The sequence below is a fragment of the Thermobia domestica genome, chromosome 8 (genome assembly GCF_964235325.1).
Source record: "Thermobia domestica chromosome 8, izTheDome1.hap1.1, whole genome shotgun sequence".
NCBI classification, from domain to species: Eukaryota; Metazoa; Arthropoda; class Insecta; order Zygentoma; family Lepismatidae; genus Thermobia; species Thermobia domestica.
Window position 1 is genome coordinate 32,733,861 of NC_137461.1, and position 13,866 is coordinate 32,747,726.

The window sequence follows — 13,866 nt, forward strand, 5'->3', positions numbered from 1 at the left end:
TTGTGCTTTCAGACTCCTCGAGCAGCGCCTGTCCCATTGTCGAGTCTGCACCGTCTTTGGCTTGTGGAAAGCCTGAAAAGAGACTTGTTCCAAAAGCAAAGGAGCATATTGTATTATGTCAGACAACATTCAGTAGAGGTTGCCCCGGCATATAGAACACAACCGGTGTTGTAACACGGCACTTACGCGGTAAGAGCCACATTCAAGTTTGACTCAGTATAACTGAAAAAAATCTATATTGGAGTGATTGTTTATTATTAGGATTTTAGTACAACGCATAGACGGAGATATTTGCTGTTCATTTTTATGATTTCAGAAGGAATTATTTAGAAAAAAAGGATGTACAGTACAGTATGACATGGCGTGTGTTTTAATTTAAATGTAGGCTTATTTTCAAATTATATGTACTGTGGTTAACGTAGAAACTTAAATTTCTATAGCGTCTTGAAGTAAAATTCTGGCTGTGCTACTGAGGAGTCTAATTAAATACTCACAGTTTAGCTAATAAACTGGCAGCTTCTACACTGTCTACCAACAGTTTAGATGGCCTCTGAAAGGTCTGAGAGGTCAGTGTGGCCTATGTTGTCAAAATATTAATCGACGTTTGCATGTAAATATTTGATAAATATAAACATGATTAAGCAGGTATTTTCTTTACTTCAGTTCCTGAAACTCCAGCTTTTCAGACATCATTTTGATTTACATGGGAGCAGAAACAACAACCTTAATGTCTCTATCTACACTCACAAAATAAGCTAAAATTATGTTTTCGTAGAAGAATCAGATAGACTGTATCATGTAGAAATATAACATTTTCATCTAACATTAACATCTTACTATGAAGGGTCTAATTCTTTTCTCTTCCGACGTGATTTTTCCCCATTTGAATGATTTATAGCAGAGCCGCGGTAGCTCAGTGGTAGAGCGTTAACCTCTGATTCGTGGGGTTCCTACTTCTATCTCAGCTTACGCTAAGTGAACTTTATGGTGGATAAATACCATTTGCGTGGTTTTCTCGGGGTTCTGCCGTTTCCTCTTACTTTCTTTATTCCACCATTTCATTCATTTCCTACCATTACAGTTTCGTTTAACCTACACAGCATAATCGTGGAACGTAAAAGTGAAAGATTTCATTTGCTTTCATGAAAAACTTATATTCTATCTGTTTGTTTCTGTAACATAAACTTTACTTTATGAATATAAATTTTTTTTTTAAATCAATCGTTTGCTTCATGCCTGTGTAAAAGAAATACATCTTTTGAAACATTATTATTTTCCTCTTAGAAAGAGACTCACCATCTAGGCCAGCGTTTCCAGCCTTTTTCAGCTTGCGGCACACTACGGGTGTAACTTGAATTCTCGCGGTGCACTCATATATATTATTATTATTATTATTATTATTATTATTATTATTATTATTATTATTATTATTATTATTATTATTATTATTATTATTAAATGTATATATAAAATACCGTGGTAATTCTTTTTCTGTGATTACTGATCTTCTCACTGAGAAGCTCGGTTACTGGTTTTCCCCTGTTGTAAATCATTATGCTTATTTTTCAATAGAAAAGAATTGGAATGAAATATTGGAAATATTTTAAAAGCTATTGCCTTTTAAAAATACATTCTATTTTTCGAAAACTGTATCCAGCCTTAGAAAGATCACTAAATAACGAACGAACAAACAAACTGTGGAAATGTGCATGAGGCTCTGGCAAATAAAATTCTGTTTCCGAAATACAATTTGCTACCCAGTAATATATATGTAAAATAATATATTACAGTTGCAGTATTTTTTTCCCTGTGAAATACAAATATACATCTTTCCTATGCCTTGCAGTTTGGTTGCTATAGAAATGATAATTTTGTTTCGATTTCTTCGCGGCATACCAGCGATTCATTCGCGGCACACCGGTTGGGAAACGCTGATCTAGGCTATCTACTACTACAAAATAAATGTCATGTTACCCTTCATTCATAAACCTAACTGATTGGTTTAATTTTGGTGTTTGAGTACGCGAAGGAATAAATACGTATGGATTTAGAAAAGTCTTTAAAAAGCTACTTTACTACTTGCCTTGCTCAACCACTTCCGTGCTTCTCAGACTCAACAAGCTGTCCTTTCAGTTTCGTTTCTTCACAATAGACATTTACATTACTCATCGGTGCGTAAAACTGGAAGAAAAAAAGTTTGATTTCATCTGTGACGTCAGTGAACAGTAATAAATAACAGTCTAATATACACAACTAAACACGTACGTATATTTATCAGCATGTTTTGTAGATATTATTTAGATAACATTTTTATGGTTCTTTATGCTAACAAATGTTTACAAATGTATGAAGCAAGAAATGAAGGTTCTATTATAATTTATGGCTCACATGGTTCTATTCATTCAATGTACAGTTCTTTCTCATTCATACTTTTTTTCATTCAAACAGTTCAAGTTATGTTTATCACATAAGTTCCTTTATAATTTGTTAATCAGTTTATTTGCTCCCAAACAGAGTCATCATTTTTGGAGGGCAGGGACAATTCGTATGCGTTCGATTCGTATGCGTCCTGTTTTTAAAAGTAAACGTTCTGGTCACCTTGGCCAAGTTTCGAGTGGCGGAAAACTTTGTAGTAACTGTATTATTTCTGGTTGGAAACAGACTTACTGATGGTGGTATTAAATTTACTAGGCTGACGTTCACTTTGAATACAACATTCATAAGTCATATTCGGGTCGCATTAGTTTAAGATCGCATGGACAGTACTAAAGCAAATTGTCAAACAAATTCCAGCATTAATTATTTGATTCTTGTCAAATACTAGAAGTCAATTCTCGAACAGTAGCGAACACCTGTTCATTTGAGATAAAGTTTCGATATGAAAACTAATCTTATCTTTGTTACAAACAAGTTCCTTATCATTGAAAGTGGATACATTTTTTAAAACTTTTTAACAGTTGTTGAAGGAAAATCAAGAAATAAAGATAAAAAGGGCTAGTTACACTGAAATAGCAAACTGATATATTGAGATTGAAGCTCGATATTGAAATTCTATTATTTTCTCTGCAACTGTGTTTGCTTTACGCATCTTTCACTACCAATAGATTATTATTTGAAGAAAAAAACACACAACGTCCTTGTATTTGTGAGTGTTTAGGCCTTTGTGAGTGTGAATAATCTTTCCCTTCACTTCGTTGTTCATGATGGGGAACATAGTTAAAATCGCGGCTTTTTAGATTTGTTCTTTCTGAAGAAAGAGGAGCGGCAAATGATACCATTGCACGCGGCAGCAAATTACCTAGGGCCGGTCCTGATAGAAAAGTGGAACTCTTGAACTAAAGAATCTTGTCCCCAAACAAAATCTGAAATGACACTGGTGCTCCTAATCAGTGTGGATGGTACAAAACGACCAGTTTTTTTAATGTTTTTTTTATTCTTCTTATGACATCTGAAATAACTAACGATAACCGTGTTAGCTTAAAGTACGCAATAGAGTGGAAAAGTACGTTGCACACTATTTTCAATTTCTATCGACAGTAGCGACATCTTAGTGACCATGTCAGTTTCATTAACCTGTCTGAAATTTACTTCTCTATGGCAATACTTTATTGCTCGACGATTGTATCGGGGTTTGAGATTACAAACCGATGCGAAAAGTTGTTCTTGGGAATTGTGACCGGTATTCCACTATTTCAATATAACTTTCGGTAATTTTTCTTACCTAATTTTAATATGTCATGTCACTAACAATTTTAGTATAAGTAATTAAAATAGCATCAAGAATTATCTAATAAATCCCTAAATCAGAAAATTTCTTATGAATATAAATCTTTCTGAAACTGATGAACAACTTTGTAAGTGATAAAACGAAGGCTATGAAGATTTTGTCAACATAAGGACATTATTTATTGAAAACAATTGTAACGTAAAAACAAATAAGAATATAAGAACTTTCAATACACAAATATTATCACTTTAGAAATTATCAGCATCGAAAATGATAAAGGGAAACATTATTTGCAAATGGTGGAAAGATTTATTTTACGCATATTACGATACTTTGTGAAGCATATTGGATTATATGCAATCAATGAAACATTAAACTAGTTCTTCAATAATAATATACGAAGGGTTTTCAATCATACAACTAACTTAAACAACAATACAGTAATTCGCTTGAAAAGATGAATCGGAATACTTTCCGAGCTATTTTTTAAAACAATATGATGTTAACTTAGAACTTAGCTCGTTTCACTTACGTAGAATGTATGAACTCTGGAAAACATCATGTCCTAGCCTGGTACTGTAAATCTTTAATTTTCGAACTGAGAAGTATCGAAGAAAAAGGAAGTCACTTTGAATATATATATTAGTTTTTCAAATCAATTTTTTTAGGTAAATAAATAAATATTTGAAGAAGATTTCCATTAAAAATAAACCAACCAAATTTTTTCTTTCAACTTTCAATGAAATTGCCTGTTTGAGTCACGTGAGATAACCTCAGTGTTTTGATTTATATCGCTATATGGCCACTCCATACCTTCCACCATTTCTTCACCTGCCAAAATATAGAAGCATTCTATACTATATAATAATTATTTGTTTAGAGCTGCCAATTATTTATTTTAGTAATGTATTCTATGAAGGGTATTATATGGAATTATTATCTAATAATTTTTATAATATACAATCACTTTGATATGATGAACTTCGGGGCACAATGGCTCAAGTGGTATAGCGCTTACCTCTAATACGTGGGGTCTTTGGTTCCTTCCCCTGCCAGGTAAAATTGTGGTGGATAGCATCGTGCTCAGTAGTTTCATCGAAATTTTTCCGTCTCCTCCCACTTTCTCCCCCACCACCAATTCTTCCATCATCATTCACTTGCTTTAATCATAGCCACCTTTAGCATAATTGTGGGACCTTAAACTCAAAAATTTCATTTCATTTCATTTCATTTTCATATGATGAACTTGTTTAACACAAAGGTAAAAGCAGATTTATTTATGAAATAAATGAAAAAAACTACATTATGAAAATTTGTATTGCCCACAAATATACTTCCGATTGTATTTCGGCTTCCATGTTTGTACGAAAAAATTAAATGAGTTAACATTACTTTTTAAATTGAACTTTTAATTAGCAATGTATTATTTATTCTCGTTAGAATAAGTTTGGTTATCTTTATCGTAATGACTAATTATGTTTACTAATTTATAGGCTTATCGTATGAGCATTAGAATGAATTTTGGAGTATTTTTTTTCAAAATTAGTTATAGTTACGTTTATGTTGGTTTAGTTTCTTCATAGAAACTGTTCAAAAGCAATTCTAAATTTTAGAGGACATATTTATTTCAAAAATTTATTGTTTTGCGATTAATTGCGTGTTGTGTTATGTTATTCCCATTCACTGCTCAGAATACTGTGTGGGAGACCCGGGTTCAATTCCCGGCGGGAGCTCATGTGGTTCGGATTCCACGTTAATCAGTAAGTCCACATCTCATATATCCTCGCTGCTGAAAGGGACGCTAAACTAAAATCAATCAAATCAATCAGAATACTGTGATTTGTTTAAATGAATCTTCAGATACTCAAATAGCTTATAATGTAAAAAGTCAATTGAAACATTTGGGAATCATATGGACCATAAACTATAATTACTACGAAGCGAAATCATTAACGACCTGTTAGTCAGAACTATAACGTGTTCCAATTAAAAACAAAACGTTGTTGATTAATAATAAATTTTATATGAAATATTTCTACACAAAATTAGAATAATATTAAATGATGTGTTAAGTGCTGAGAAAAACACAATTTCACAATAAATTTATGAGTATTTACTTACAAATAAAGTGAATGTTTTACAATGAAATTAACTCAGCTTTACAAAGTGACTTGACTGCTATTTTTAATGACTTAACGTAGAATGAAAATGCTACATGATCAGAACAAGCCAACTTTTAACTTACTTTATTTTTATAGCAAGTTTTAAATTATAAATACAAGTTGAAAATACAGATTCTTTAAGATAAAAAGAAAAAGATCATACTTAATAAAAAAGGATATTATACATGTAGTGTTCGAATTAGGCCGGAATGGCGTACCCGTAATAAACTAAATAATCTACAACCGTATCAAATGTAAACATTTAATGATATGTATACAAGTACCTGAGATAGATCTAAACATACAACCATACCGGGAACTTCCTCATAGTTAGGTGGTTATGGTACTTACATTCAGCACGGGAGACCAGCGTTCAATTTTAGGTGTGAGCTCCGTAATGTCGCAAATGATACATAGGCTTGTGAAGAAATTTTTTGCCATGTGTGGACATGATACGTTATCAAAATCAACAGCCCCATCTCCAAAAATTGTTCAGACTCTTTTGTTCTGGGAATGTTGAAAAATAAACACATTGCTGAACACATCAGAGTGTACGTCTGATGAGGATCTTGGCTAGAAGATCGAAACGTCACGTGTGAATGTGTTTTTATATTAAATATGTGCAGTCTTGTTCAGTAGTGTGTTTATTTTTCTGATTTTATTCGCAAGACGTTGACTATGAGTGTGTATCACTTGGAAATCTTGATATCCAAGTTCCTTACAGTCCACAGCCAACCACAACAAACATGGATGATATTCTGGCAAATTCGAGAAAGATCAGCATGTATGCCGTCATGAAATCGTCAATGACGTAAATATCCTTCATCAATTATTTAAAGGTAATTTGGATAAAGATAGATAGGCCTACAAGAACAAACTTGACATTTAGATGCTACATGATCTCACTAAAACATATTTACTCGATCGAATTTCCATCTGCGAATCTCGAATGAAACGTAACGAATTCGAGTAATTTCCGAAGCGCTTGGTTACGAGTGATGGAAAGTGGATAACGTACAATAACAATGCGCAAAAGGGATAATGGTCGAAGCGAATAGATATTCCACAATCTGGGGTAAAGCCTACACTGACTCCCAGGAAGGTTATGCTGTGTGTTTGGTGGGATTCGGACGGCATCATGTATCACGGGCCGCTACTACCGACCGGCCGAGTAGAACGATATTATTGCACCTATACTAACGACAATTAGCACAAGTATACCTAGCAACTCCCTACAATCTTCTGCCATAGCTCCCTACTCGAGTTGAAAGTGGCAGAAATCAATCAGTTCCGATTTTACGTTGATTACCAAAGAATAATTACCTTAATCTATACTGTAATAGATAGGGATAAACGTTTTATTTTGTAATCAATTAAGCTTTCAAGTATACATTTTATCTTTATCATTATCTTTCTACTAAAACCTGAAGTGCTAGAAATCAACTTCTACTTTTGGCTTCAATATGAGAAATATCATACCATACTACGTGGTGTGCATGTGACATTACTAACACACTATTACTTCCACAGAAGTCACGATTTTCGTTTCGCTCCGCTTTTTCGCAATCACGGCAACTTCGACGGAATATTTGTACTGACAGTTCGGTTCACCCACCGTAGTTATATTACTTTCATTGTATTTGAGAAACACTGCCATTCCCTTCTTTCCGACGCACTTTATTTATTACTATTGAAATACATCGAATTATATATCGAATAAATAATGAACAGTAAATAACCTAAATAAAACTTTTAAAAAATGTTTTTATAAATATACAAGAAAGAAGAAAACTCTTTCCTGGGGTAGTTCCTTGTTCTTATCTTATTAGCAAAAACTTATTAAAGACCTCCTCCGTGGCTAAGCGGTTAGAGTACACGTCTTTGACGTCGGATACCCGGGTTCGATTTCCTCCGGGAGCTCATGTGGTTCAGATTCCACATTAAACAGTAGATCCCTTCTCATATAGTCTCGCAGCTTAAAGGGACGTTAAACTCGAAATCAACTCAACTCAAAAAATTATTAAAAGGCGCTAAGAAAGATAAAATACTTATTTTCGCGGAACAGAAAGGAAATGGGGATAAAACTAAAAACACTGGATACGAGCAAATCCTTTTTCTAATATTCATAAAACTTTCAGCTTTCAAATTCAGAAAGAGTGTCCAATGCTTTCAGTATTAGTTTCATTCCTTGATTTCACCTCATCACAAAGTACATCTTCCCTTGACATTACACCTTATAAAAGTGTTTTCTTAATGATTTCTAACTGTTATTAGTTTAATTAGCTCTAAAATTGCTTACCAGAGCTCGTCTAAAGAAACAGTTCGGGAGATGGCATTTATAATAGCATACTTACTTACAAGGGACGTATGCGAACCGTAGCAGCTAGATATTCAAGAAAATTTGTACCCTGACTAATTGTGGATCGCTAATCATTGTTGTGATAGTTACTTGGTGCGGAAATGCTTTGTTTACCCGCTACGTGTATACCAAACAGTTACCGAGTGAGGCTTTGCCGTGTTATACTCCAAAACGCCCAAAAAAGCAGAAAATGAAAAATGTCTGCAGATAACCTGATACCTATGGGAGGGGCACACTTGAACAAGAACACGGTAGTAGTGTCACACAAGCAGTGGTGCCATCCCAACACAAATTTTTAGTTTTTTAAATAGAAAGTATACCATTTTATAACATTAAAACATGACAGAACATAAACAAAAGGTGAGTTATCAGTGTTGCCAAATTAGGGAGATTTGTGGCTCTAAAATTGATAAATTATTTGGTCCGTACAATGAAACGAACATATGTAGAACAATACTACTGAAAGAAGGAACAAACTTACTGGAGGGAGTAAACCGCAGCATGCACAGCATGCAGTAAATAACGGGGTGATACGTCATATCTTGTGTGAGGCTAAGGCGAGAAATGTACTTATTTTGCCAAACTATCTATGGCTTTTCTGTTGTATGTATTGATGTATTATGTTAAAATATTTTGCGGCTGCATATTACTGGTAACCTGAATGCAGTGAGTTTTGTCTTCATCATTGTCTCATATGCTAATGTTTCCTATACTCTTGACTGACACCTATCACAGGTCATTAATCTTTGCGAATCAATTCTGATGTAGTTTCTTGTCAGTGGTTTGTTATCTTTCGTGCCACAGTTTTCTGTACTCTTTTCAGGTGCTACACCGTCGTTTCTGTAGTTTGAAAAACATGTAGGATTTTATGTAGTGTTGCAATCCTAAAAGAGTTCGTGTTATAGGCTCGGGATCAGTTCCAGATATTGATTCCACACAAACGCCATTGGAATTGCAGTGCTAAAGGAAGACTTGCTGTTCAGATTTCAACATTATGTCACATGGAACTTTTTCTTTCTACGGTTATTTTAACATGTGCCTTTTATTTGGGTGAATCCTGTATCAAGCACGTTAGTTACTGGATGCTGTGCATACTGTAGTTTGCACTTTGCTGTATGTTTGTTCCTTCTGCAATGTTGTTGTTGTACATTTGTTCATTTCTCTGTAAGGTTATAGAGCTTCATATCTTCCTTACTTGACAAGACTGACAACCCACGATTTGCTTATTTTTTTACATTTTATGCCAATTGTTTTAATGCCATAAAATGGTATACGTTCTATTTGAAAATATAAGTTTATGTTGGGATTGCAATACTGCTTGTGTGACACTACTGCAGTGTTCTTAGTCAAGTGTCACCCTCCCATAAGTATCAGGTTTCCTGCACACATTTTTCATTTTCTGCCTTTTTTCAGGAGCTTTTGGGGTATAACACAGTACCTCACCCAGCCACTGCTTAGTATATGTATTATACTCAGGGGTAAAGAAGGCATTTCCGCACCGAGTGACTATCACCACAATGATTAAAGATGCTCAAATAGTCAGGGTACCAATTTTCACATAAATATCTAGGTGTCGTTGTTCGCATACATCTCTTGTTAATAATTCTACTACAAGAGGATATAACCAAAGGTTCACTAACTGTAGTATAACAACGTGAAACATATTACTTATCTTAGTTATGTTCTTCTTATCATTTTGTTTCCTTGTGTTTGACTGAAATTTTTCGATATATCTTTTTAATTATTGATATGCTAGTATGAAAAATATTGAAATGTTTGTTTTCTTTCTTTTTCCAGAGGGAGTACAAATAATAATCATCAATAAAGGTAAGTTTTCTTTCTAAATAACAGTATACATATAGGTATAAAAATTATGGTCACATCTGTAATTTGCAACATGTTAATTGTAGAATATCGTAAACTGAGAATGCGTGCACAGTATCGGGATGTTTTTAGTTGTGTGTCTGGTGGTGACAGTGATGGTAAAATCTCAGTCATATGTTTCTAGAGCGAATTACAGCAAAAGCGATTTCGGAATTCAATCAGCATGTGGAACAGCCTACACCATTGATAATCACAGTCCGATATAAGTTGTAAAATCTGAATATCCGCCGCCGGGTTGCAAGGTCCTTATCGCTTGACATAGCTAGCAATACATTGGCACGTCAAATTTGATATTGAAATACACGAAGAGTGAGCTTCCGATAATTGGAAGTGCACAATATGATCCAATGAGTCATTTTCTTAAACAGGAATCCCATCGCCCTAACAAACAAATGAGGAAGACATTAAAAAAAAACAAAGTCCAATATGTTCTTTATTTTCCTATTACCTTGAAAAGTTTTGAAAGTGTCTTTTGACCCTAACACTACATGTCAAGCTACGTTATTTTGTTTCGTTATAGTGTTCGCTTGTTTCCAAAATTCGAAAGAGTTTGTGCTCATGTCACTTGTACTGTGTATATCTTATACTCAACTTGGCATAAATTTTTGTCATGTAGCTTTAAACATGGAACTGACAGTACTATTTAGATTGGCTTCTAACTACTTATGGATTCGAATCCAGTACATTTGAATGTCATTGAAGATAACCAAACTGTGTCCTTCTTTACAAAGACTAGTCTACAGATCTAGCACTTTCAGTTACATGTACATATACTGGATTACCCATAATAAACAATTCAGTGTGCACGCCTGCTTTTATGCACTACAGTGGGAGATAGGCATTTATATTGATGATTGAAGTCTTCACTCATCTATTTCAGTGCACCTTTTCACCACGGGTTATTCTATGTCACTATAAGTACTTTTGACAAGTGTCCGACAGCACACATTCCAAGGAAGACTACTTGTAGATGTACAAGTGGTATTCCATTATACCTCTTTTGGAACATATTAAGACACCAGAAACTGTGGACTCCTTGCGAAAAGAAAGTCTCTCTTTTGGAAATTACGAACGGCTGGTGTTCGCTTATGTAGTGTTTGGATGGATGAAATTAAAACAAATCAAAACAAATGTCTGATACGATATTACATTGGTTTTCACATTGTTGCTAAAGCCATGTCGTAATTTTTCCCTGTAACGAAATCCAGCCAAAACCTAAAACCGTATGGGTAAATTTCAGTGCACTGACGAGCAAAAATGCTTTGTTTTTTCTTATCGGCATAAGAGTACGTAATTGTTCGTATCAATGCACAATCGGTTTGGAGTATCCACGCTCTACTCAGGGAACTTACATTGATCTTCAAACAGAATGCTCTCGTATAGCTTTCTACATTATTTTTTCCGTTTCACATTATAGTTGCCTTTTAACACATGAGACGTATAGACAACTTAGGAGGCAACTTTGTTGCAAACAACGTGATAAATGGTTGGTTGGAACGTACGGAACCATGTGTCCATAACACGCTTTGTTGCAAAGTTCCCGTTGTGTCAGTGTATTATCTCGAGGCAACAAACAACTTCCTAGATGCGGTGGTGTAAATTCACTAGGACGTTTCAATGCATATAGTTTTGCTATGGTATTCACAGAACGTTCAAAAGCAAATCTATGTTTAAAGCACTATTCGACTATGCTGGAGCAACCCAAGTGCATATCGAAAAATGCTACAATGTAGCATTCTGAGAATCGGTCCACTTTTCACAAAATTAGACTTCTCACAATATGATGAATTTCCTAAAGACACACTATACAATACTGCTACATTGACGTAATTTTCACGGCGGTAGGATTCTGTAAAACGTAGACGAAAGTGATTTTTCGAACTGTATATTAGAATCATCTTCTATAGTCAATCTGTCACAATGAAATTATTTTTTTCACAATTATGTATTGATTATTATAGCTATGTGCGTACCACAGTAGCACAACTCCTAGTTTGAATCAATTTTTCTGTTTAGGTTCCAGTATGTTGTACACGACAAATTATAATTATCAATTGTTATTGCGTCTAATCCTGTAATAATAACAACAATGTGTAACGCTAGAGTTTCTCGAAAAATATAACTATGTGTAGAGCAACAAAAAATGGACATCAAAAGATATACTCGAACTTGCACTTTGTAAATATAAGATCTTTAAGAAAGAATCACAAAAGGTCAGCTTCTCTCAACTTTACCAAATAAGATCTGGGAAACAACATTATGTAAAACCTACATCAACAATTGCGATAGAAAAGCAGTGTCAAATAATCACGTTTGTTGGCCTTCGAACAAAGAGATTACTTACTTACCTGACATATAAACAACTTATTCTCGAGTATTTTAATTTGTGAAGAGTCGTTTTTTTATCGTTGGTTTCTTTCTATGCGTTTGCGATGAATAATGATGAATTTGATTGTCTCGCTGAGAACTTCATGAAAAAATTAAAGGAATTAAGAGATTAGTATGCAACAAGAAGATATTAAATATGTTTAAGAAAAAATGCGATTAACTACTGATAGTAATAATTCAAAGTCTTTACGTAATGTACAGAGAATACTTTTATTTCTTCCACACTATCAGCGGTGAAACAACTGTCACAGCAAGGAATGTGCGTTTGTACGTAAATATGCAGAATAGTTACAGGAAGACATGGATTCAATAATTACAGATATTCTGACCATTTCTTCATCTGAGAAGGCAAGCATGTCTAATAAAATAATTTCATGAATTTAATGACAAATGTAAGAGATGGAAAATGAAAATTGAACTTGAAGACTGAAGATGAGAAAATTACAGCAAGATTATAAGAAGTAACGACAATTACTCCTACAAGAGATAAGAACATTCGCGATACTTGGTTACAGAAACAAAGAAAGCCATAAAAGAATCAAAACAAGAAGCTATATCATCAATTATTGTATCTGAAAATTTAATGGAATATCAGTACTTGATGATTTTAGGAAACTTTCAATAAAACACAAAACATTACCTTTATACTGATAACTATTTAGTTATGAAAATAAAAGAATCAAACAATCGTAAAAAAGTGTTAGTGACAGTCAGTGTGAAATATAAATGTATGTGTTTTTTTATATTTGACCAATAGCAACCCAACTTTTATTACTTATACTAGACAAAGAGCGACCAACTACCCACGGAACATTTAACTCTGCAAATGGGGTTTTGATGGTAAGTGATCCTTTAAGGATCAAAGTGGCTGCAGTGACGAAATATTATTTACATTTCATCTATTGTTATTATACTAATGGATAAAATTGAAGTAGGAGACCATGCGCGAAAACATGTACGTTCATCATGAACATGTTCTTGTTAGCCAATTCGTTTCCAGTAGAATCATTTAAGTACTTATCCAAGTAGAATGATAACACATGAAAAACAGAGAAGACGTAAGAATGTGACGTATATTTATTCCTTGACTTGTCAGTGATTAGTGGCAAAATGTTATAAGATTGCATTATCCTATATAACCTACATACACACAAAATTCTTATAGTCTGAGCAGTAGTGTTGAAAGCAATTGTTTTACAAATTGGTGAAATTTTTGAAGATGACAATCATTCCGGAAGCGAAGATGTTAAAAGGAATGGAGAAGGCTGCAAAAACGTTTAACAAGAGTCATCATTTTCGACCTCTTCTAGAGGTTAATGTTAAAATGTGACCCATTAAGTTCAGGT

General features: G+C 34.0%; 1 protein-coding gene across 1 annotated transcript in view; it reads left to right on the forward strand.

Moving 5' to 3' along the window:
• The window catches only part of LOC145692078 (uncharacterized), a 91,906-nt gene that overhangs the window by 46,944 nt on the left and 31,096 nt on the right, over positions 1-13,866 (forward strand). The window contains exon 3 of the mRNA XM_081767370.1: positions 10,046-10,075. Within this exon, the coding sequence (XP_081623496.1) occupies positions 10,046-10,075 (30 nt within the window). The remainder of the gene's footprint in view (positions 1-10,045; positions 10,076-13,866) is intronic.